Here is a 27,349-nt window from a genome sequence, read left to right as displayed (position 1 = left end):
GAGAAACAGGTAAATCGAGCTGTATGCTATTTCTGTGTCTCATCGCCTATAGTGAGGTGAGACTACTGCCTGTTTCAGACAGTAGGAAATGCACTAAAAGCCACTGAATTATTAAAAAGCGAAGAAGGCTACCTATTCATATCAGGGCAAAATTATAATATTTCACTTGACACATCGTTGAAAATAAATCTGATAATATTTTTGGAGTCCAAATAATCTTCTGATTTTGGCTGTCATGTGTAATTTAAATGTAAAATCATCTAGTGAAGAATAGTGAGCACACCTGAGTCTCTTGCGGCTGAGTAAGTAGTGTTATTATATCGTTGCCGTGTTTTTCGCAAAAAAGAGTCGGAATTCACTGAATGTGGTGGTCATTGATATATTTATGTTTCCATTTGTCTCACTGACAAAAGAGTGAATCATAGCCACTTGACATCAGTTATCATTCAATTTTGTTTACTACATAATAAATTCATTGTTATTTTTCACCTTCAGAGCTACACTGGAATATACATAGTTTCTGTATTCTTGATGACACAATTTTGGAATTTGTTGAACCTTTTCTTGGTGATATTTCTCCGTTGAATAGGGCTATTTCTGTGATTGAAATAAAATCCTCTCATTCTGGTGCATAATTATTTTGTTTATAAGGTTTTACTCAATTTTTTTGCATTTGTGTTGAATTTCACTGTTCAAGAAAATGTTAACTTTATGGTGCAGTAGTGGCATAAAAAGTGTGAACTTTCTTATCTACAGTGACTGTATGACACATCCATTATTTCATGTGGGATCTAATTATTTGGTTCAAATAATTAGAATATTATCTTTCACATAATATTTGTTTCACATTACTTGTAATATATATGAATCGATTTATTGTTAAGGCTATTATTATAAAAAAATTATCTTATCACATATTTTGCATCATTGTAAGCTATTAAATCCAGAAACAGTTTATTAAAAGTTCCCGTAATAGTTCTTTTTGTCCTAATGAGGTTCTGCAATAAGGAATTAAAAGATCGATACCATCTCTCCAAGTGATCTCTGTACAAGTACAGAACTGATGTTACTATAATTCTTTATTTTTGTCTGATGTGTTTTATTAATAGAGTTGCTCATTAATCAGCGAAAAATTTAAAGTATTCCTCATAGAAGCCTCTGTCATTCTTAGGTCACAAAGAATTTCAAAATATTTATTGAGTATTGAAAATTAAAGTTTCCATAATGGCTCTGCTTTTTGTATAAACAGCTATTCTTCATTTCATGTTATTACTTGTGCAGTAACACATAACCTATTTCCCTTAAGAAAAAATTAGTCCACAACACATATGGACATACAGGTGGAAAGTCTGTGACAATTTGTTATTACTTAAAGAAACGTAAATACTTAATCTCTAATGTTTGAAATTTGTACATTTGATTAATCTTCTTACTTTTAAAATTTGATGCGGTCATTGTTTTATGAAGATATTACTGATCTTCTATTTCAGTATGAGTTTTTATATTTAATTATATATTTGTCAAATAATTGTCGCAGAAACTTTAGCTGTGCCTGCTGTATTGTAATATATATATATATATTTTATTTGAGAATGACATCTATTTAAAAAATATTCATAAATTTTGAAGCTGCAGTCATTTTTCACTGTTTAATGAACTACACTTAGAAAATGTTTCTCATGTAACAATCCTTTGGCATTTGTTCAATTATTTTTAACAACTGATTAATTTCTAGAATGGGATGTAATTTTTTATTCAGACGAACAGTAGAGTAGTTGGAATATGAATGTAATATACTGTTAACATGCCCATCTTAACAAAAGGAAATATAGCAAGAACTCCACTGACAATACACTTTCAGCTAGTTTATAACATTGATCGAATTATCTAATGACTGTGAAACACAATTTTTATCAAAGTTAATCGCTATTTTAGATTTGGCTTTGAGAGAAATATGGCAGTAGCAAAACAGAATTTTGTATTAATATATAGTTTTAAACAATCTTTCTTTGTATTTTGAAAGGGAGATACTTCCCACTAGTTATGTACCCCTTTACTTTCATTGCAGTACTGCACTTTGTCCCATTAGAAAAGAATATGCTGAAATATTTTGTTGGTCAAATGTCTTTAAGAAAATTTATTGGGAAAAAAGTTACTATTGTCTTTTCAATGATGCTCATTATCATTTATTTTTAATTTACGACAAGACTCACAAGATAGAACTACTTACTATATTTTTTACTTCCCGCTCATAATGCAAAATGAATGCGATTCACTTTTACACGAATAAGTAAGGGAAAGATCACTATGTATATATAAGTGAGCACTTTTAATGTACTTCTTATCTGAAAAATGCCCTGTGTTTAATAGCTACCTGTTACCTTCTAAGAGTCGTAACTTTTGATTGAATGTACAGAGAGGCATTAGATAATTTCTGCGTGCTTCATTTCAACTATACTAAATCAAAAACTTTAAAAAATACTTTGTTCAATATTTTCCATCCCATTTTATCAGATCATATGGTGAAATAAATTATTTTTTCTTGGTTCTAGTGTATTTCTCCCAATCTGAGAATACTTCACCAGTCAAATTTGCAGTTGTGTGGAGGAAAAGTTTATATCAGCAAGCTGTCAAACTGCATGTTAAACAGTGATTTGTGCTACATACGTAAATGTAATGTCTGTTCTGTGTGCTTTTTTATCCTTAATGTGATAGTGGCCACGCTTGAACAAAGATAGCCATTTCTTGAAACGATCATTCATGGACGTGAGACAGTTGTGCAGAAATGATACTCGAGTGTTAACTGAAAATGTAATAAGTGATCTTTAATCACATCTGTTTCAGATTTTTCGATTTACTTCTCTATATATCATACTCTGCTTCTCTCATCAGATGTACAAAAGCATGTTCAAGTATCTCACTTGTCAGCGAGGCTCCCCAGCACAACAGCGCCAGTAAAAACACCGAACATGTACGCAGATTGTGCAACAGCTCCCATCCATCGGCGGTCACAAACAAAATTCCACTGCAAACAATAATAAAAAGTCTTCAGGCATCTTATTGTGAACATGATATTTTTATGTACATTGAAAATTGACGAGAAATTAGTTATATACATCAGAAATGAAACCAAATCACAGGAAACAAACTCAACTGATTATGTCTCAAATTATTTCTCAGACTTTCTGAGTTTGCATTCCAAGAGTTTGTTTCTGGATTACTTTTTTCTTTTGTGATTGTGCAGATATTTATCAATTTCACTTTTCTGATCTCCTTATGCATAGAACGCAGTATTAAGTAATGTGGAAGAGAAAGATGCGACATACAGATTTATGGAAAGTCACAGTGGCATTACGTCCTTGATAATTTCACACATACGAAGCAATCTACGCCATAGTTAGAAAACACATTAAACGTACTTGAGGGGCCATGTGAATACCAATATTGTAAATAGATCTTTGGATTCTATCTCAGGCACTTTACTGATCGAGCTTCTAGTCTCTGAGAAAGGGGTATGGTGGAGTGTAAATTCTGAGATCGCAAGAAAATGTTTGCTTTTCACAGGCCTCAGTTCTTAAAAGACCTATTTACATTCTAAATTATAAAATTTAAATTCCTTATAAATGTTACTCTACTTGGACTTGTTATAATGTTTTCTATGAGCGGACGTAGCGTTTCTGAAAGTCTAAATTTTCACTATCTGCTAACTTAGCGTCATAAAGATGCAGGTAATTTTGGCACAGCAGAAGTGTTAACGTTGAAGATATTAACCAGCAGCGTCATTTTTTATGTGTTCTGAAGTTCATCAATAAATACATTTCACAAAGTATACCGTTGCTACAGCAAGGAGATGTATGACAGTATATAGGTACGCCTGTTTTGAAATGCGGTCTTCATCACACAGTGTTTGAAACTCACTTGCTTGGGTGTGCTTGAAGTAATTTGCGGCACATCACCCAAATTGTATCGTAATCTCAACAGTGGCAGTAGATGTGAAAAGAAAAGAAAAAGAGAGTAATAATAGGGAATTCGAATACCAATATAGTATTCATAATTTCACGCCTATGAATCAAACTGTACCACAGATAAATAATGAGTAATTTTTCAGACCCGCTCGGTTTCGAATTATCGATTAAAAAAAAAACTGATGGATTCCTCGAATTTTCAATACCCAGAGGCTATTTAGAACCATTGTTTGTTACGAGGGAAATATGTGAATTTCTGAGGCGGAGTGGAAGACGGGATTGTTTACGTAAAAAATGTACTTATTTTCTGATGATGTCCACTTTTATGAGGTCTCCTGGCCAGTGTTTTTCCAGTGAGTAGATTTCATTCCTGAAATGCGATTTCAGGGGATCTGAAAAAACATCTGTGTATGGCTTCCATAGCCTCATCATTGCACTTACAACGTTATCCATCCATAAATTTTGTTTTTGGAAATAGTTGGAACTCACAGACTGACAGATCTCGTGAATATCGTCCAAGATGCAGAAGTTTTCTTCAGGTGAGAGAATCTTTTGTTTAGTCGCCGAATCTGGTGTACGTCTCCTTCGTTTTGTTTTGACATCCAGTTGGTCGAGATGACTTGTGTATCATTCATCAGTTTTTGTTTTATCTCTGTAGGTAGAAAACAGGATATTTTACAGACCATAAAAAACTGATTATGTTCTTTCCGACTGATGAAACCAATTTAGCCATTTTTGGTACGGGGCTATCGACTTCCACTCACTGCTTTGATAACTGCTTCGTATCTTGCATGAAGTGCTGGATCCACGTCCCATCCACAATAACAAGTTGGTACTCACCATTTGGTGGTTTGTTTATGAAAGGGTTCAAACATTGGTAACAAACAAGTTTTCCCAATTTCTTTTGGTCAGTATTCAACAAAAGCGGAACCCGTCTTGCACCAAGTTTCTCGTCCATAATTTGACACATAACGTTACTGTTTCTTCTGATATGTCTACGGAGTTAGCTATTCCACGTTAAGCACTTTCTCAGTGTTTTCATATGTGGTTGCAGGTTTGAGACGTCTTTCACTTCTCCTTCAAGAGAAATACCGCAAGTTTTGAATTCAGCCATCCATTTCCTAACTGTTAAAATGGAGAATTCGTTGGCGATAAACAGTCCATAACAAAGTTTAATGACGGCTCTATTTTCCAGTTAATCAGTTTGTGCGAATCACAAACAAGAGAATAACTTAAAATAGCAGAAGAAACTGAACTCTTTATAGATACAGTAAATACTTGATGAACGTTACAAAATATGCCAAAATAACAAAAACAAAATTTCATTGCTAACAACACCATCTCTGCAGCTGGTGCCTCGCCCTCTTTCTCTACCGGTTCTTGTAGAACAGAGTCAGAACGTCTCATTCTGGTAATACATTAACTGCCAAAACTCCGTTGGCTCTTCTCTTGTGAACTGTCTATTGGCAAGATTCTCCATATAATCTGATATGGAGACGTTCTTGGCTGCATGAGAACCGGAAGTGCATTGCGGAACGTCACATAGTTAGCAGATATTGATTCAAGACCACAGCTGTCATAATGAAATAGTATGTTGTGGAAATTCTATAATAATGTTTCCTGGAGCAGTCCCAAAGCCCTACGTTATTGCACAGTAATGCAAAATGCCATACAGACAAGTTACCCATCGACGGCATTCCTGGTGCGACATGTTACCCTGGCGTGCAAGATCCACTGACCAATCACACAGTCGACATGGTGTGGCCCGATGTGAAGGTTACAGTCTGGTACTAGGGATCTGGAATGCCCGTTGCAGAACTACGGCACATTTCCTCAGCAATACGTCAAGCGCCTTTATGACGCAATGGGTGTTCGCCCCAATGTGCAGTGTCTCATTTTAACAGTTGGCCATATTTGTGGTGCAGATAATTTTATATTATTTTTATATACATATTAACGAAAAAAATAGATTTTGTGATTTTAGAATATTTTTATACGTGTTCTACAAATGCAAATCGCAAATAATATTTACAGAGAAACACGTGAAAACAATCATGAAGTAACAGAACATAAAACGGAGCCACTATAATATTCGGCTGTCCATAAACGACCCAATAAATTTCTACTTTAAAAAGTTCTCAATATACTGTTTGACATTGTTTTAGTCTTAGAATCTCTTAAATGTTTATACCGGTACCTGTTTCCTTAGAATTTTTCTGTTTTTTTTTTCGAGTGGCTAATGTATAATTCTTCAATTCTGTCTATACGGAAATTATCTAGGCCATACTCTTCTTCTCAGAATTTCTCATTACTTCTCCATGAGCCTGAGCTACAGAGATTGCGAAATTATTTAAATAGCTTTAGAGCAGCTAAAAGGCAGTCACAGACGCACTGCGAAATCCTCATGTTTTATATCTTGGTAGAATATGATCGTCAATCTGACGCAAAGTATTTTGTTCGACTTTTGTGTAAATACTCCAATAAAAGATTCAGGTACTTGCCTCTAGTCAATTTCCGTCAATAAATGTAAGTTCACCTCCCCTAGTCGAAGATATAGATTACATATAATTACACCAGTTCCAATGTGGTTTATTGTGATGCGACGATTTTACTTTGTAATATTTCGTCGATCAAGTTCCACTCACGCGCTCTGTCATCTGATTTATTACTTTCGTCCTTAAATACATTTCCTACCAGTCAGGTTCTTTACTCGTGTAGCTCGGATCCATCGTACAACTGATCACATTAAATAGGTAATTTTTCCTTTCTTTCCACCCGGTGTAATCTTAACAAAAATGCATTGTCCTCTCTGAGGGTTGATTTTGGTGCCACTGTTCTGAAAAAAATTACGCTGCTAACTAAAGCAATTACACAAGGGGTTTCCCTTAACTTATGGCTGATGAGACGTCTATGTGTTTCACTAAGCTTCCCTTGCTGCCGCTGTTGTGAAAGTGAGAGGATTCTCTCTTCATTTTTGTACGAACGAATAGATGATGACGATTTACGGCGGAGGGCGCTAAGCAGAAAGGTCATCCGCGCTCGAGCGTATAGAGCCGATAGCGATGGAAAGAGATGTGTTGAAAGCGAATCATATCCCTGACCGAATCGCGCTTTTTATAGCAACAGGCCAGCAGCTGTCACTAATAGAAAGATATTGTTGGAGACAAGTATTGCTGGAATGTAAAGAAGGTATTTGTTACAGTTTCAATGAGGAAACAAACGCTCGAGCCATTGGTAGCCGCATGTTTGTATATTATAACTTAATGCTATTTTAACAACAAAAAAGGAAATTTTTTCCTACAGTTGAAGCCAGAAATAATCGAACGGAAAAGTACCTATCTGGAGATTTACTTCGTTTATGTCGTTACTTAGTTGCTGTCATGCCTGCTTTTTGTCTGCGGAATTTCGACGTTGATGTACTAGGGTGGCCAAATATTAAAATAATGCACTGTATATCACCATGAAAACCTGATATAAGTAACGTAATTAAAACGAACATTCCAGTACAAAACAGTGTCGCAAAATTCTGATATGGAGTGTCCAGTTTTATTCCCTGGCGGACGTGCCATAATCGTGAAGTCTAACTGCGTTACGCATGTTCTCGGGTCACTTTCCATACTTACGGCAATGGAATTAATTTCAAAATGGTTGCAATTCGAATGCAGTGTTAGGCTGATACTACTAAGTTTACAGAACTTGACGAGGAGACGGAATAATTTTAGATTTGTAACCACGATAGCTGTAAAAACAGACTGCACAAGGTATAGCTCGACAAGAAATAATATGACACTTTTCATTTAGAAATAATATTAACTCTGAGAGATCTGAATTTTGGAGAATTGAAATTTAAAAAAAAGAGCTACTTAGAGAACATGTTTAAAGGAAATGCAGCTAATAAACCTTGCTTCGAAGCGGTAATGGCTCCTGGGTATAACTAACTGCTATCCAAGCTTCACTCGCAACTGGCGTGTGACGGAAAAATCTTCTCAACATGTCTCGTGCCACTGGACCTCAGACTGACTGATGGGTATTTTATTGGAGTCATTCAAGCAATATCACGTACATAAGGCTTTGTCTCAGACATCTACCCCGGTTGAGCCCAGTGTCAAAAAAACTAGCATGTCCCGTTAATCGGCTGCAGATATGCAGCGCTGACAGCACTTCCGTAAGCAGTATATGCTGCAGAACGTTTGGGCATGGGCAGTCTGGATAATCAGGTTTGAATGCATGATGCTACTTGTACGGGTCATCACTCATTCCATGAGGGGTACAGAGGGCTTGCCCAACTGGTAGGTGACTGGCAAAGGACATGGAAATATGATTTGAGTTTAACGTCTCACGGTGATCAAAGTCAATGGAAACGGAATGCTAGTTCAGTTATAGAGGTATCAAGGAAGGAAGCAGTCGTGGCCTATTTAAAGATTCATTCCATTGTTCGACTGAAATGACTTAGAGAATACACGCAAACGAGGTTATCTGGATTAGTAGATGGGTGAAAGTGTTTCCCTTACGGTAAGTCCCTCCTGGCACCGCCTACCCCCCCCCCCCCCTCCACATCGTCCCGCTGCCCACCCCATGCTGCACGTGTTAGTTGTACTAAAATTTGGTGTCAGGAAATGGCGATGACCGGAACTTGTGATGTAACGACTGCTAAGGATTCTCATGTACCAACATACTTCACTCATTGTCTAACTGTGTGACCAACAACGTCCGTTGCAAAACAATTTATTTACAATATTTACTGTCCTGTTAACAATGTGAAAGCCGAGCAAAGTACTAGATGATAAGGAGAAAGAAAACTGGGTCTCTTACATTGTTAAAGCGCTTGGGCTGCATTGACTTGATAAGATAGCTGAGCTTGTCAGTCAATACAAGGGGCAAACCGACGTAGCTGAGACTCATCAGTTGGAGAAGACTGAAGTCTATGAACATGACGTCGTGCTTATGGTTTCAAGCGATTCCAGAAATTTACAGAGGCAAATGTACGTCTAATATTGAGTACTTCTCAAATTGTCATATGATAACGTAACGTAACTTCAGCGTACGCACTGTGAACGGTTTTTGCAAAAGATGAAGATTCGCCTACACCTGACAACGCTAGAATAGGGTAAAACTCAATATTCTAACACCAGTCTAAAAGGGAATCGCACTGAGTCTATGTCATTAGCTCTGGGATGCGAACTGCGTTGGGCGATAGGCAATACGAAATGCCTGATTGCGCTGTGGAGGGAGAAACATCCTGTGGGCAGCTAAGTCGCTAGAGGCTCTATTCAAGCGGTTTCCTTCCTCGAGTTGTTTACATCGCAGTGTTTCCTCCGATTGCAGAGATTTCCGGTCAATATAGGCTATTTGCACGCAGAATTAAAGTTAATAACTACGAAACTCTAAGCGGAAAACAGATTATTTCTCTTTACCGTGCTGATTTTTCTAAATTATCATCTTCTATGTACAGTATTTGCGCTGTATCATCTTTATCTACTTTGGGAACGATAGAAGATCAATTATTAGTCATTTTTTGTAGGTAGAAGATTTATTCAAGATTTATAGCGGTCTAGTTAATATCACGTGTGGAACATTGGTAGACAATAAACAGAAAGGTTTAATGTGACCTAGTAAACAGTATTAGGATGGACTTTAAAACACATCACCTATATTAGCTTAAGGCGCAACCGATAAACGATGCGTAGACTGAAAGGTTATACCGACACCTAGAAAGAGCTAATTACGGTTTAAGTTCCCGCCGGGCTTTTATAGGAGGTTCTCGTTTGTTTACTTTTCAAAAACTTCTCTAAGCCGAGCCAAAATATGTACCTGTAGCCCACAGTATACGATGGACTAACAAAATCGACTAGACTACACCTCCATGCTGTACGTTGCGTGGAAAGTGTCTAGTCGCCAAGAAGAGCGTTAGAATGGTTTCCATGTCTTCTTGCCACTTTACATAGACATATACTACTAAGCTACGGTATAGACGGACCTCATCTCTTTCTTGCAGCGTATAACACGGGCGTAGTGTCTCTACAGAGATAGCGAGCTCCTCAAATGCACTCTCTATCATCCATCCTGCTGCGGATAAGCTGTCCGACAGTCCATAATACATATTTTCTTAATTATTATAGAACTAGAAACATGCGACTGCATCATTTCATCACTCACCTCTATTGCTTTGCTCGATTCGTAATACGTATTATCAAACACCCAAGAGTCACACTTGATTGTTTGGTTCGTCGAGTGGTCTATTATACGGCAGGAATCGAGACCGCCCTTTCCACGCGGTATATGGAATGTCAGCTCACTTGTGTTCCAAGGAGCTACACTGCCATTCACGTCAACTCCGGGAATTGCACACCTGTCAAGAGAAACAAACACGTAAATTGTTGAAGGAATGTTAACTGGCATTTGTTACTGAAAGGAGAAACACAATTATTCTTATGAGAAAGTATTGAGCAAATTAAGAATTAGACAGTCAAACGGTGTTCACTATGTTCTACGTTATGTTTCTGCAAAAATATTCTGCAATTAATTCATTTATAACTTTTTTGAAAAATCAAATGTTTTTTGGTATGACTTGCTTAAAAGTAAGTGATGAAATCGATTGGAGAAACGTTTGACATGCCTCTGAATGATGCTTGAAGTCATTTACACCAGCTGAGATGCTCATATGTTAGTGACATAAGGAGACTAATGAGTGAAGTTCTACCAGAAAAATACTCTCCAGCACACTTTAAAATTCTAAGATTCTAAGTTACACATTGGACTTTAAATTTTCAATCGGCACCTCATTTTCTTTACATAATTAAAAGTATTGTTCAAAAGTGCGTAAATGTTCCTCTAATCTAGTTTATTTTTTATATTCAGACAAATTATTTCACAAAACGTATGTTGGTCTTTCATTAAATTTTTATTTTCAATCTCGATCGACAGTCTGTTATTATTAAGAGTATACAGAGTGTATCAAAAAGAACCATCCGATTTGGCACGTCTATATTTCTGGAACTAATAAACATATACAATGAATTTTGTTTTTTTATGAACGGGAAACTGAAAAAGTTTTTTGTTTCATACCTTTTCATAGGTGTTCAATGCCCCCCCCTCCCCCTGTAGATGCACGGCATATGTCAACGCGGTATTAAAATTGTTCCCATACTACAGCGAGTATTTCTTGAGTTACAGCTTCCACAGCTGCTGTTATTCGATGTCCCAGTTCATTCGTTGTTGTTGGTAACGGAGGCACGCGAACAGAGTGTTTTATAAACCCCGACAGGAAATAATCACATACAGTCAGGTCCGGTGATCTAGGGGGCCAGTAATGTAGGGCTGAATTATTTGGTCAAGTGTGACCGATTCACCGTTCAGTAATCCTTCGATTTAAAAATTCCCGCAATTACAGATGCCAGTGTGGTGGTGCCCCATCCTGTTGGGAAATAGAGTCGTTCGAATCAGTCTCCAACTGTAGGAAAAGAAAATTCTGAAGCAAATCGAGATATGTGCTTCTTGTAACAGTGTTCTCGGCAAAGAAAACTGGACCATACACCTTTTGCCGTGAAACTGCACAAAACGCATTAAATTTTGGAGAGTCGTTCTCATATTGTAAAACTTCATGTGGTTCCTCCGTACCCCATATTCTCACATTAAGACGGTTCACCTTTCCATTCAAATGGAATGTTACCTCGTCACCAAACACTAATAGTGGAAGAAAACTGTCATTCTCCATCTTGCCAAGAACGAAATTACGGAACTCCACACGTTATTGTTTGTCACCATCACGAAGAGCTTGCAGTAGCTGAATTTTGTATGGTATCATGTATCAACGTCGACGGTACATACTCCAGATGGACATAGGGGGCATGTTGAGTTGTCGACCTGCACGGAGAACGGATTTCTGCGGACTCCTGCCTACATTAGCGTCGTTAGTGATACTGTGCTCCCTGCCGCCGTTGGATAAGCAGCTGCAGCAGCAAGTCGTATACTCCTAGCTCACTCATTTGTTACATAGTTTAATTCTTAATTTCTTTGCGTGTTTTTGGTACTTGCATTGTTTAATTCATAAATTTCGGGCGTATTATAGTATCTGAGAGTTGTAGCATCGCGTTTTAGTACCTGAATAGTGTAAATTCGCGTAGTCGTCTGTCATCTGTTTTCGTTTTGAACGGCCAGTGTCGGTTGGTCACAGTCAGTGTGCTCCCTGCCGCCGTTGGGAAAGCAGCTGCAGCAGCAAGTCGTATACTCCTAGCTCACTCATTTGTTACATAGTTTAATTCTTAATTTCTTTGCGTGTTTTTGGTACTTGCATTGTTTAATTCATAAATTTCGGGCGTATTATAGTATCTGAGAGTTGTAGCATCGCGTTTTAGTACCTTAATAGTGTAAATTCGCGTAGTCGTCTGTCATCTGTTTTCGTTTTGAACGGCCAGTGTCGGTTGGTCACAGTCAGTGTGCTCCCTGCCGCCGTTGGATAAGCAGCTGCAGCAGCAAGTCGTATACTCCTAGCTCACTCATTTGTTACATAGTTTAATTCTTAATTTCTTTGCGTGTTTTTGGTACTTGCATTGTTTAATTCATAAATTTCGGGCGTATTATAGTATCTGAGAGTTGTAGCATCGCGTTTTAGTACCTGAATAGTGTAAATTCGCGTAGTCGTCTGTCATCTGTTTTCGTTTTGAACGGCCAGTGTCGGTTGGTCAGTCAGTGTGCTCCCTGCCGCCGTTGGATAAGCAGCTGCAGCAGCAAGTCGTATACTCCTAGCTCTACCACATAAATTTCGGGCGTATTATAGTATTTGAGAGTTGTAGCATCACGTTTTAGTACTCGAATAGTGTTAAATCGCGTAGTCTCCTTCCGCCGCCGAGCAGTGTGTCAGCAGTGCACAAGTGGCAGCATTACTGCATTTACTAGGCAATCTTGTATTTTAATAACCGCTTCAATTTTGTCGTTTTGTTTGACCTCTCTGTAGATTAGTTCAGACGTTCTTTGCACAAGTTTTTAGCATGGATAGGGACTGCAACTGCTGTGTTCGGATGCAGGCTGAGTTGGCATCCCTTCGCTCCCAGCTTCAGGCAGTGTTGGCTTCGGTCACACAGCTTGAGGCTGTTGCCAATCGGCATCACGGGGGGGGTCCGGATGGGGGTTTGTCGGGGACGGCCAGCTCGTCCCACGCATCCCCCGATCGGACTACGACTGTGGTTGCCCGGGATACTGCCCGCATTGAGGCTGATCCCTCACCAGTGGTAGAGTGGGAGGTCGTCTCAAGGTGTGGCAGGGGGCGAAAGACATTCCGGAGGGCTGAACGGAAGGCCTCTCCAGTTTGTCTGACGAACCGGTTTCAGGCTCTGTCTCAGGCTGATACTGATCTTCAGCCTGACATGGCTGCTTGTCCTGTTCCAGAGGTTGCCCCTCAGTCTGCAAGATCCGGGCAGTCGCAGAGGGTGGGCTTACTGGTAGTTGGGAGCTCCAACGTGAGGCGCGTAATGGGGCCCCTTAGGGATATGGCAGCAAGGGAGGGGAAGAAAACCAAAGTGCACTCCGTGTGCATACCGGGGGGAGTCATTCCAGATGTGGAAAGGGTCCTTCCGGATGCCATGAAGGGTACAGGGTGCACCCATCTGCAGGTGGTCGCTCATGTCGGCACCAATGATGTGTGTCGCTATGGATCGGAGGAAATCCTCTCTGGCTTCCGGCGGCTATCTGATTTGGTGAAGACTGCCAGTCTCGCTAGCGGGATGAAAGCAGAGCTCACCATCTGCAGCATCGTCGACAGGACTGACTGCGGACCTTTGGTACAGAGCCGAGTGGAGGGTCAGAATCAGAGGCTGAGACGGTTCTGCGACAATGTGGGCTGCAGATTCCTCGACTTGCGCCATAGGGTGGTGGGGTTTCGGGTTCCGCTGGATAGGTCAGGAGTCCACTACACGCAACAAGCGGCTACACGGGTAGCAGGGGTTGTGTGGCGTGGGCTGGGCGGTTTTTTAGGTTAGATGGCCTCGGGCAAGTGCAGAAAGGGCAACAGCCTCAACGGGTGCGGGGCAAAGTCAGGACATGCGGGGACCAAGCAGCAATCGGTATTGTAATTGTAAACTGTCGAAGCTGCGTTGGTAAAGTACCGGAACTTCAAGCGCTGATAGAAAGCACCGAAGCTGAAATCGTTATAGGTACAGAAAGCTGGCTGAAGCCAGAGATAAATTCTGCCGAAATTTTTACAAAGGCACAGACGGTGTTTAGAAAGGATAGATTGCATGCAACCGGTAGTGGAGTGTTCGTCGCTGTTAGTAGTAGTTTATCCTGTAGTGAAGTAGAAGTGGATAGTTCCTGTGAATTATTATGGGTGGAGGTTACACTCAACAACCGAGCTAGGTTAATAATTGGCTCCTTTTACCGACCCCCCGACTCAGCAGCATTAGTGGCAGAACAACTGAGAGAAAATTTGGAATACATTTCACATAAATTTTCTCAGCATGTTATGGTCTTAGGTGGAGATTTCAATTTACCAGATATAGACTGGGACACTCAGATGTTTAGGACGGGTGGTAGGGACAGAGCATCGAGTGACATTATACTGAGTGCACTATCCGAAAATTACCTCGAGCAATTAAACAGAGAACCGACTCGTGGAGATAACATCTTGGACCTACTGATAACAAACAGACCCGAACTTTTCGACTCTGTAAGAGCAGAACAGGGAATCAGTGATCATAAGGCCGTTGCAGCATCCCTGAATATGGAAGTTAATAGGAATATAAAAAAAGGGAGGAAGGTTTATCTGTTTAGCAAGAGTAATAGAAGGCAGATTTCAGACTACCTAACAGATCAAAACGAAAATTTCTGTTCAGACACTGACAATGTTGAGTGTTTATGGAAAAAGTTCAAGGCAATCGTAAAATGCGTTTTAGACAGGTACGTGCCGAGCAAAACTGTGAGGGACGGGAAAAACCCACCGTGGTACAACAACAAAGTTAGGAAACTACTGCGAAAGCAAAGAGAGCTTCACTCCAAGTTTAAACGCAGCCAAAACCTCTCAGACAAACAGAAGCTAAACGATGTCAAAGTTAGCGTAAGGAGGGCTATGCGTGAAGCGTTCAGTGAATTCGAAAGTAAAATACTAGGTACCGACTTGACAGAAAATCCTAGGAAGTTCTGGTCTCACGTTAAATCAGTAAGTGGCTCGAAACATCATGTCCAGACACTCCGGGATGATGATGGCATTGAAACAGAGGATGACAAGCGTAAAGCTGAAATACTAAACACCTTTTTCCAAAGCTGTTTCACAGAGGAAGACCGCACTGCAGTTCCTTCTCTAAATCCTCGCACCAACGAAAAAATGACTGACATTGAAATAAGTGTCCAAGGAATAGAAAAGCAACTGGAATCACTCAACAGAGGAAAGTCCACTGGACCTGACGGGATACCAATTCGATTCTACACAGAGTACGCGAAAGAACTTGCCCCCCTTCTAACAGCCGTGTACCGCAAGTCTCTAGAGGAACGGAAGGTTCCAAATGATTGGAAAAGAGCACAGGTAGTCCCAGTCTTCAAGAAGGGTCGTCGAGCAGATGCGCAAAACTATAGACCTATCTCTCTGACGTCGATCTGTTGTAGAATTTTAGAACATGTCTTTTGCTCGAGTATCATGTCGTTTTTGGAAACTCAGAATCTACTATGTAGGAATCAACACGGATTCCGGAAACAGCGATCGTGTGAAACCCAACTCGCTTTATTTGTTCATGAGACCCAGAAAATATTAGATACAGGCTCCCAGGTAGATGCCATTTTCCTTGACTTCCGGAAGGCGTTCGATACAGTTCCGCACTGTCGCCTGATAAACAAAGTAAGAGCCTACGGAATATCAGACCAGCTGTGTGGCTGGATTGAAGAGTTTTTAGCAAACAGAACACAGCATGTTGTTCTCAATGGAGAGACATCTACAGACGTTAAAGTAACCTCTGGCGTGCCACAGGGGAGTGTTATGGGACCATTGCTTTTCACAATATATATAAATGACCTAGTAGATAGTGTCGGAATTTCCATGCGGCTTTTCGCGGATGATGCTGTAGTATACAGAGAAGTTGCAGCATTAGAAAATTGTAGCGAAATGCAGGAAGATCTGCAGCGGATAGGCACTTGGTGCAGGGAGTGGCAACTGACCATTAACATAGACAAATGTAATGTATTGCGAATACATAGAAAGAAGGATCCTTTATTGTATGATTATATGATAGCGGAACAAACACTGGTAGCAGTTACTTCTGTAAAATATCTGGGAGTATGCGTGCGGAACGATTTGAAGTGGAATGATCATATAAAATTAATTGTTGGTAAGGCGGGTACCAGGTTGAGATTCATTGGGAGAGTCCTTAGAAAATGTAGTCCATCAACAAAGGAGGTGGCTTACAAAACACTCGTTCGACCTATACTTGAGTATTGCTCATCAGTGTGGGATCCGTACCAGATCGGGTTGACGGAGGAGATAGAGAAGATCCAAAGAAGAGCGGCGCGTTTCGTCACAGGGTTATTTGGTAACCGTGATAGCGTTACGGACATGTTTAGCAAACTCAAGTGGCAGACTCTGCAAGAGAGGCGCTCTGCATCGCGGTGTAGCTTGCTCGCCAGGTTTCGAGAGGGTGCGTTTCTGGATGAGGTATCGAATATATTGCTTCCCCCTACTTATACCTCCCGAGGAGATCACGAATGTAAAATTAGAGAGATTAGAGCGCGCACAGAGGCTTTCAGACAGTCGTTCTTCCTGCGAACCATACGCGACTGGAACAGGAAAGGGAGATAATGACAGTGGCACGTAAAGTGCCCTCCGCCACACACCGTTGGGTGGCTTGCGGAGTATAAATGTAGATGTAGATGTAGATGTTAATGCCAGCTACGGATTATCGTAGTACTTATACACGAAGGAGGATTAGTAAACTTTTACGTCACTAGATCCCATGTATTCCAGAAAAAAATACGAGAAATGTAGTTAATAGAACTGAACTCTGTTGAATTGGCAGCACTCAACACTTCAGCGGATACGAGTTTTGCATCAAGGGGCCACCAGGTTTTTACTCAATGTTGCGGCACTGTAATTATTTTTTCACTGATGTCATGCCGAGTGAAACAGCACAGAAATTACTTTTTAGGTCTAACCTTAAAAATCTTAAATATGTATAAGAACGTGCAAAATAAATAAGATTTATAGTGTTTTTTGTTCCTTTTTTTAAGCTTCCAAGATTCTGTAGTCTGACTCAAACTGGGAAACAGAGAGTCTAGTTCTATGGTCAATAGAGGACAGCTGATTAGAGCATCGCCGCAACAAAACTGCCTTAACAGGGAATGTGTAAAATTTCTTTTAATATCTTTCACAGTGAGGGAGAAGTTAAGTCCTGTGGTCATATAAAATATATCAGTAAAGAGAATTAGAAGAAATGTGACACAATCACAGTGAAGGACCCAGCTATCAGTTGCATAAAACTTGTAGAATACAAAAATTGAAATTTTTTAATTTTATTTTATGGCCAGTTTCGATCTATAATACCAACATCATCCATTGGTCAGCAAAACTTAAGGACGCGCCTGATATGTCTCTGCCAAGGAACATAGCTTGATGAAACTCAGACCATACATAGAAAGACAGAATGTAACTGAAGCAAATACGCAATAAGACGGAAAAAATGACACCTTTGCTCAAAGACAGTAATTACAGTGGAGTCACCACATTTTATGATGATGTCCTGCACACTACAAAAGGCGGGTGTGTGATCAACACAGGCGGTAGTGAACGCTCTAGAACGTGCTTCCATGTCGGCCACAAAGTTGATATGAATTTCTTGTGGTAGGTCGTTCCATTCTTCAAATGGTTCAAATGGCTCTGAGCACTATGGGACTTAATACCTGAGGTCATCAGTCCCCTAGAACTTAGGACTACTTAAATCTAACTAACCTAAGGACATCGCACACACCCATGCCCGAGGCAGGATTCGAACCTGCTACCGCAGCGGACGCGCGGTTCCAGACTGAAGCTTCCAGAACCGCTCGGTCATTCCGTTTCCATTCTTCCACCAGCGCTGTTGACAACTGCTGAATGGCCATTCGTGCATGTGGACGTCTCCCCAACACATAGGACCTGACTTCATCTTTATGGATGACAATGCGCGACCGCATCGAAAAGAGCAGGTAGAGTAGCTCTTGGAAAGAGAAGAATTTGGCGAATGGACTGGACTGCCCTGCCCGTCCCCCCGACTTAAACTCCGCCGAGCATGCGTGGGATGCGTTGAGGAGACGTACTGTGGCACATCCACGTGCATCAACGACCATCCAGTGTTTGTCAACTGTACTGTCGTTTCTGTAAACCCAGAATTTACTCTGTAGGAATCAACATGGATTCCGGAAACAGCGATCGTGTGACACCCAACTCGCTTTATTTGTTCATGAGACCCAGAAAATATTAGATACAGGTTCCCAGGTAGATGCTATTTTCCTTGACTTCCGGAAGGCGTTCGATACAGTTCCGCACTGTCGCCTGATAAACAAAGTAAGAGCTTACGGAATATAAGACAAGCTGTGTGGCTGGATTGAAGAGTTTTTAGCAAACAGGACACAGCATGTTGTTCTCAATGGAGAGACGTCTACAGACGTTAAAGTAACCTCTGGCGTGCCACAGCGGAGTGTTATGGGACCATTGCTTTTCACAATATATATAAATGACCTAGTAGATAGTGTCGGAAGTTCCATGCGGCTTTTCGCGGATGATGCTGTGGTATACAGAGAAGTTGCAGCATTAGAAAATTGCAGCGAAATGCAGGAAGATCTGCAGCGGATAGGCACTTGGTGCAGGGAGTGGCAACTGACCATTAACATAGACAAATGTAATGTATTGCGAATACATAGAAAAAAGGATCCTTTATTGTATGATTATATGATAGCAGAACAAACACTGGTAACAGTTACTTCTGTAAAATATCTGGGAGTATGCGTGCGGAACGATTTGAAGTGGAATGATCATTTAACATTAATTGTTTGTAAGGCGGGTGCCAGGTTGAGATTCATTGGGAGAGTCCTTAGAAAATGTAGTCCATCAACAAAGGAGGTGGCTTACAAAACACTAGTTCGACCTATACTTGAGTATTGCTCATCAGTGTGGGATCCGTACCAGATCGGGTTGACGGATGAGATAGAGAAGATCCAAAGAAGAGCGGCCCGTTTCGTCACAGCGTTATTTGGTAAGCGTGATAGCGTTACGGAGATGTTTAGCAAACTCAAGTGGCAGACTCTGCAAGAGAGGCGCTCTGCATCGCGGTGTAGCTTGCTGTCCGGGTTTCGAGAGGGTGCGTTTCTGTAAGAGGTATCGAATATATTGCTTCCCCCCACTTATACCTCCCGAGGAGATCACGAATGTAAAATTAGAGAGATTCGAGCGCGCACGGAGGCTTTCCGGCAGTTGTTCTTCCCGCGAACCATACGCGACTGGAACAGAAAAGGGAAATAATGACAGTGGCACGTAAAGTGCCCTCCGCCACGCACCGTTGGGTGGCTTGCGGAGTATAAATGTAGGTAAAGATGTACTGATAGAGGAATGGAACGCTCGACCACAAGAACTCCTTATCAACCTTATCGCCAGCATGGAAACACGTTGCAGAACATGACTGTTTGTTGCGATCACCTACCATATTACGAACTACGTTCCGCCTTTTGTAATGTCCAGAGGACCACCATGAATACCGGTGACTTCAATGTAATTTATTTATTTAATCGTATGGCTAGGGCCCCCGATCGGGCAGGCCGTTCTCCAGGTGCCGGTCTGTCAATTTGACGCCACTTCGGCGACCTGCAGACTATGAGGATGATGATGAGGACAACACACGCCCAGTCCCTGGGCGGAGTAAATTCCCCGACCCAGCCGGGAGTCGAACCCGGGCCCAGAGGATTGACAATCCGTCACGCTGACCATTCAGCTACTGGGGGCGGACACTTCAGTGTAATTATTGTCTTTTAACAAAATTGTTATTTCTGTTCGTCTCATAGCGTATTTCATTCAGTTACTATCTGTCCCAGACGGTAGCTGTTACTTCTGTGTATTGTCCAAGTTTCATCGAAGCACACTGTCCATTAAAATTCATGTGACGACCTATCAAATGCCTGAATAGCCACCTTTTGCCACGCTGATCGCTGCGAAACGTGCAGGAGAAGGAGGAGGAGAGGATTAGTGTTCAACATCACGTAGACAGTATGGTCATTAGAGACGGAGCACAAGGTCGGATTAGGAAAGGACGGGGAAGGAAATCGGCCACGCGCTTTTAAAGGAACCGTCCCGGCATTTGTCTTAAGCGATTTAGGGAAATCGCGGTAAACCTAAATGAGGATAGCCGGACGCGGGCTTGAAGTGTCGTCCTCCCAAATGCGAGTCCAGTGTTCTAACCGCTGGAAGAGAGTCAGCGAAGTTGTGGAAAGTACAGACAGGGACGTGGAGCGATGTCAATCCCAGTGCCGTGGCCACCTGCGCTAGATTCCTCGGTTGAGGATCCATGTCGCGTACAGGCCGACTGAGGTGGTCCCGCAGCTTGGTGGCCGCAGGAATACTGTAAACGCAGCCTGATGCTCTTCGAACCACGCATATACGTTGCGAGGTGTGTGACACTTTGCATTGTCCTGCTGATAGATGTCATCGTGCTGCAGAGGAACAAACTGCGTGTAGAGGTGGACACGATGCCCAAGAATAGATGCATGCTTGTGACATCCAGAATGACGAGATCACCTTGGAGGTGCTGCTGTTAGCTGCTTGGTTCATCTGGGCGGTCAGTTTCTTAATAGTTGCACGTCGGTTCGCCGTACTCATCTTCGCAACCGTCATTTAACCGTTTCATCTACGGCCCATGATGCGACACAACTGCCTCCGCGCCGGTTTTGGATAGTGCCTTTTTTACCGTACACAGTATACGTTAAAAATAGTGGCACGTGAACAGTTTACAAACTTAGCCGTTTCGGAAACGCTTCCACTCTTGGCGAGAAGCTAATGACTATTCCGTTTTGAACGTCAGGTACACTATGTGATCAAAAGTATCCGGACACCTCCCAAACCTTTGTTTTTCTTATTAGGTGCATTGTGCTGCCACTGACTGCCAGGTACTTTATATCAGCGATCTCAGTAGTCATTAGACATCGTGAGAGAGTAGATTGGGGCGCTCCGCGGAACTCACGGACTTCGAACGTGGTCAAGTCTCTTGGGTGTCACTTTTGTTATACGTATGTACGCGAGATTTCCACACTACTAAACATCCCTAGGTCTACTGTTTCCGATGTGATAGTGAAGTGGAAACGTGAAGGGGCACGTACAGCACAAAAGCGTACAGACCGACCTCGTCTGTCGACTGACAGATATCGCCGACAGTTGAAGAGGGTCCTGATGTGTAATAGGCAGACATCTATCCAGACCATCACACAGGAATTCCAAACTGCATCAGGATCCACTGCAAATACTATGACACTTGAGCGGGAGGTGAGAAAACTTGGATTTCATGGTCGAGCCGCTGCTCATGAGCCACACATCACGTCGGTAAATGCCAAACGACACCTCGCTTGGTGTAAGGAACGTAAACATTGGACGATTGAACAGCGTTAAAACGTTGTGTGCAGTGACGAATCACGGTTCACAATGTGGCGATCCGATGGCAGGGTGTGGTTATGGCGAAAGCCCTGTGAATGTCATCTGCCAGCGTGTGTAGTGCCACCAGTATAATTCGGTGGCGGTGGTGTTATGGTGTGGTCGTGTTTTTCATGGAGGGGGTTACACCCCTTGTTGTTTTGCGTGGCACTATCACAGCACAGGCCAATATTGATGTTTTAAACACCTTCTTGCTTCCCACTGTTTCGGGGATGGCGACTGCATCTTTCAACACGATCGAGCACCTGTTCATAATGCACGACAGTAACATCCCTGTAATGGACTGGCCTGCACAGAGTCCTGACCTGAATCCTACAGAACACCTTTGGGATGTTTTGGAACGCCGACTTCGTGCAAGGCCTCACCGACCGACATCGATATGTCTCCTCAGAGCAGCAGTCCGTGAAGAATGGGTTGCCATTCCACAAGAAATCTTCCAGCACCTAATTGAACGTATGCCTGCGAGAGTGTAAGCTTTCATCAAGGCTATGAGTAGGCCAACACCATACTGAATCCCAGCATTACCGATGGAGGGCGTTACGAACTTGTAAGTTATCTTCAGCCAGTTGTCCGGATACTTTTGATCACATACTGTAAATCGTTCCGTTTCCGCGTTTCGCCAACATTTCACTGTTTCGTTGAACAAGTGTTAGAGATCCATGCAACAACGTTCGAATGGACTGGTGTTAAATTTTTAGAAATAGTGATTTATAGATCATCCAAATTCAACACTGGGATGTTTCTGAGAAATAGGGGGGAAGATTAGTCGTTAAAGTACCATCGACGACGAGGTCATTAGAGATAGAGCACAAGTTCGAACGATGGAGGGATGTGGAAGGGAATCTGCTTCATCCGTTCGGAAGAAATCATCTTGAAACTTACTTTAAGCCATTTAGGGAAACAACAAAAATCTAAATCTGGATGGTCGGACGGAGAGTTGAATTATCGGTCCCCCGAATGTGAGTCCAGTATCTTACCATTGCACCCACACTCGATGTTCGTTCTGTGCAAACGTGATGCTTATAACGAGGAAGACTAGAATGATTCTGTTTGAGGCATGCGGTATTGACTTCATGAGACATTCTCCAAACAAGAAAGAACCTTTCCTTTCTTTACTTACTTTACTCTCAGTTGTAACTTTGTTAACAAGAAGCATCTGCACAGCAATAGACAATATCTTCTTTAATATCTCGTAGATGGATAGATTCAGTGTATAAACTGTTAATAACTCGTTATCAGGCAATGAGTTACTCACTCCAAGGCTGGCAGACGCTATGAAAGAAACGAATAGTCCACGAATATGTAAGAAATTTAAAATCTCCAATCCAATAAAACAGATTCATTTTTTTACTCTTAAAGGAATATTAGCGGCAGGGCAGTAGATATACATAAGATGGAAGGAAGATTAAGGATTAACGTCCTGTCAGGATTAACGTCCTGTCAACGTCGATGTCATTAGAGACGGATCACAAGGTCGAAATGTTTCAAGGACGGGGAAGAAAGTCATCCGTGCCTTTCCAAAGAACCATACAGGCATTTTCCAGGGGCGAAATGGGAAAATCATGGGAGACCTATATCTGGATGGCCAGATGCGGATTTGAATGGTCTCTTCTCGAATGCGAGCCCAATATGCCAACCACTGCGCCATCTAGTTCGGTCAGAAGTTATACAGGGCATACAAGTTGGTCGATGAACAAAATACATTCAAACACACTTTTATTACAATTTATGAAAGCTGTTTTCCACTAACGTACTTAGAACGAAATGTCTGTCGCGAAGAGTATACAATGTGAATAACACCAGGCATCGGAACTCAAGCAAAAGAAAGAGGTAACTGAATCTAAGCTTACGACACAGTCAACAGATATCTGTCCTGGCTCATGACGGAAAAGACTGTAAGGTCTAAAGAACTTTCAGTAGCAAAGCTAAGAGTACGAGCTCCCCAAATATGAAGCATATGTATCAGAATAAAGGAAATTTAATATCGAGTACAGTGAGAGTATAAGAGAAGAACCAAAACGGTTCAGGTGTCATTTCGTTGATAGCAGGTAATGAAAGAAGATTAGGACTTAATTTTCCGTGCAGTCGATGACTATGTCATTAGAAAGAGGAGCAAAATTAGGATAGGGGGATTAAATCGGCTGTGCCCATTTGCTTTAAGTGATTTAGAGAAATTACAGAAAACTCAAATCCGCGGATGGGGGTTTAACCGACTATCATTACGAATACGAGTCCAATGTTTTACCGCTGATCCACCGCGCTCGAAGAAATCAAATAATGAAGCTGTTACTGATATAACTGAGATGTGCAGGGTCTTCAATGGCCAATCCTCATCTTTTACGGATTCTGGAGAGATGCAGCTCTTAGTTCACAGCCAATAAGCTAACTCCAAATTGCTATAAAATACGAGGGATAAAGTTTCTTACACCCGGCTGTATTCGCGCTACATTCAATTTTCTAACAATACTATAATGATTAGAGAAGCTGAAGACACCAGATATTTGGGACTGAGGGTAGATGGTAAGCTCTCGTGGATGGGATATGTTGGTGAACTCATTCAGAAGCTGAGTGCTGCTAATTTAACAATAACGATGTTGTCAATAGCTATCACTAGGGATGCACTAAAGTTAGGTTACTCTGTATGCTTTCATTCCTTGATACCCTGTAGGAAAATATTTAAAGGCAACATATTAATGGTAGAAATAATATTTTTAGCCCAAAAGTGAGCCGCCCAGAGTAATTTACAAAGTGCAGTTAGGCCTCTATTTAACACTCTAGAGATTTCTAAACTGACATCACGTTAGATCTACTAGTCGAAGATATTTAAGGTTGACAACATGAACATGCCTCAAACGAACAAAAATATTTCGTGAACACGAAACAGAGGAGTGGCCTTTATTCTGGGAATACCTAACTAAAGTTGTGCAGCATACTAGAACACATGTTGTCGCTAGACCCCTACGAGTGTAGAACGCTGTCAGTAATAAAGTACAAGTTTCAAACCATAGATTGAATAATTTACCCTAGCAAGCGCCTTTACTTTCCAGCAGGAATCCTTGACTGTGTTATGGGGAGATGAAATAGTAACAATATAGTTCATGTGTGAGTATTTTAGGTTCGGTTACTTGTGTTATTACTACTGTAAGTCTCTAGCATGGACCGGGAGGTACGAAAACAGTTCATGCAAACAGTATACAGGCATTTTATGTGATCGAGTCATCTTTTCCGTCAATAGACAATATTTCCTCGGAAAACACCATATTTCATTGTTTACTTATCCAACTTACGTTTTCACTTTGAAAGTTAATTTTACGATGTTCTTTAAATACAAATATACTTTTGCACTTTAATACCACGTACGTCTGTCCATTTAGCCCCTTCCTTCATTCCTTTCCTCCAACTGTCCTTCCTTCCTGTTATACCTCTACTCATTATTCCTGACATGCCTCTCCAATACGAATTGGTTTTAGTTGTACGTTGCGTAGCTTTAGAAACTGGCAAAAAGTTGGTATGATGGATTTTATTTTGATGTATGAGTTCTTTTATTTAAAATATTTTGACCTACCTCGATTTGTGTAAAAATTATGATTTAAAATTATTAACAAGTTTTTACCTTATATTAATCTACTTAAAAAATTTATTAATTACTATTTTTCTTTTTCTTTCATAGAAATGAAGTTCTTCATATCATCATCGAAATTAGTCACTTAAAACATATTCAACTGAGACTGTGAAAATAAACATCCGTATTTCTGGTTTTCTGTAGCCGGCCGCTGTAGTCGAACGGTTGTAGGCGCTTCAGTCCGGAACCGCACTGCTGCTACGGTCGCAGGTTCGAATTTTGCCTCGGTCATGGATGTGTGTGATGTCTTTAGGTTAGTTAAGTTTAAGTAGTTGTAAGTCTAGGGGACTGATGATCTCAGACGTTAAGTCCCATAGTGCTTAGAGCCATATGAACCATATATGGTTTTCTGTGTTTTCCCAAATCATTCCAGTTGAACGTCTTTATGATAATAGGCAATAACAGACACCCTCCCCACTCCTTGCTCATTACTGAGACCTGCAAATTGAAATAAATCATTTCATATGTTTATACAATTTTCATAAACATTTTTGGAACAGTGATTAAAATTTTTTTAAATTTTGATTTTTAAATTCAGTCTTAATCACACCACGTATGTTACAAGAACATAGGTGACCGGTTTGGGTCATATCATTGACCTTCATCAGACCCATGGCATCCTTCGAAGATGGTAGGTGGAGCAGTGTTCTCAGCTGCTGTGATGTCAACTGGAGCAGTTGACATCACAGCAGCTAAGAAGAGTGCTCCACCTACCATCTTCGAAGGATGCCATGTCGACTGGACCAGTTGACATCACAGCAGCTGAGAACAGTGCTCCACCTACCATCTTCGAAGGATGCCATGGGTCTGATGATGGTCATGTGATATGGCCGAAACAGGTCACCTATGTTCTTGTAACATACGTGGTGTGATTAAGACTGAATTTTAAAAACAAAATTTCATATGTTTATTATTATTATTACACTGTTCAGTCACATTAATGTGATAACTTGTTGAAGTCTGAATGCTCGTGCGCTGGCAATAACACCACATTTAGACTCACTTAAATGTTGATCACCTGCCATTTTAGCAGCAGTAACCGACCTAACAACTGAGCCAGACACTTGTTGTCTTATACAGGGTGGTCCATTGATCGTGACCGGGCCAAATATCTCACGAAATAAGCGTCAAACGAAAAAACTACAAAGAACGAAACTTGTCTAGCTTGAAGGGGGAAACAAGATGGGGCTATGGTTTGCCCGCTAGATGACGCTGCCATAGGTCAAACGGATATCAACTGCGTTTTTTAAAATAGGAACCCACATTTTTTATTACATATTCGTGTAGCACGTAAAGAAATATGAAAGTTTTAGTTGGACCACTTTTTTCGCTTTGTGATAGATGGCGCTGTAATAGTCGCAAACATGTGGCTCACAATTTTAGACGAACAGTTGGCAACAGGTAGGTTTTTTAAATTAAAATACAGAACGTAGGTACGTTTGAACATTTTATTTCGGTTGTTCCAATGTGATACATGTACCTTTGTGAACTTATCATTTCTGAGAACGCATGCTGTTACAACGTGATTACCTGTAAATACCACATTAATGCAATAAATGCTCAAAATGATTTCCATCCACCTAATGACTTTGGCAATACGTGTAAAGACATTCCTCTCAACAGCGAGTAGTTCGCCTTCAGTAACGTTCGCACATGCAATGACAATGCGCTGACGCATGTTGTCAGGCGTTGTCGGTGGATCACGATAGCAAATATCCTTCAACTTTCCCCACAGAAAGAAATCCGGGAACGTCAGATACGGTGAGCGTGCGGGCCATGGTATGGTGCTTCAACTTCAACCGCACGCGAGCTATGTGCCGGACATCCATCATGTTGGAAGTACATCGCCATTCTGTCATGCAGTGAAACATTTTGTAGTAACACCGGTAGAACATAACGTAGTAAATCAGCATACATTGCACCATTTAGATTGTCATCGACAAAATGGGGCCACTTACCCTTCCTCCAATAATGCCGCACCATACATTAACCCGCCAAGGTCGCTGATGTTCCACTTGTCGCAGCCATCGTGGATTTCCGTTGCCCAGTAGTGCATATAATGCCGGTTTACGTTACCGCCGTTGGTGAATGACACTTCGTCGCTAAATAGAACGCGTGCAAAAA

General features: G+C 41.2%; 1 protein-coding gene across 3 annotated transcripts in view; it reads right to left on the bottom strand.

Annotated features, from left to right (window-relative positions):
- Window positions 1–27,349, bottom strand: part of LOC126183422 (organic cation transporter protein) — a 674,060-nt gene that overhangs the window by 125,292 nt on the left and 521,419 nt on the right. For all 3 annotated transcript variants that reach the window (XM_049925375.1, XM_049925374.1, XM_049925376.1), the window contains exons 3-4: window positions 10,122–10,314; window positions 2,922–3,025 (exon numbers count right to left, since the gene is read on the bottom strand). In XM_049925375.1, the coding sequence (XP_049781332.1) occupies window positions 2,922–3,025; window positions 10,122–10,314 (297 nt within the window). The remainder of the gene's footprint in view (window positions 1–2,921; window positions 3,026–10,121; window positions 10,315–27,349) is intronic.

This window comes from Schistocerca cancellata, chromosome 4 (assembly GCF_023864275.1).
Source record: "Schistocerca cancellata isolate TAMUIC-IGC-003103 chromosome 4, iqSchCanc2.1, whole genome shotgun sequence".
NCBI lineage: Eukaryota > Metazoa > Arthropoda > Insecta > Orthoptera > Acrididae > Schistocerca > Schistocerca cancellata.
This window is presented reverse-complemented; position numbering and strand designations above follow the sequence as displayed.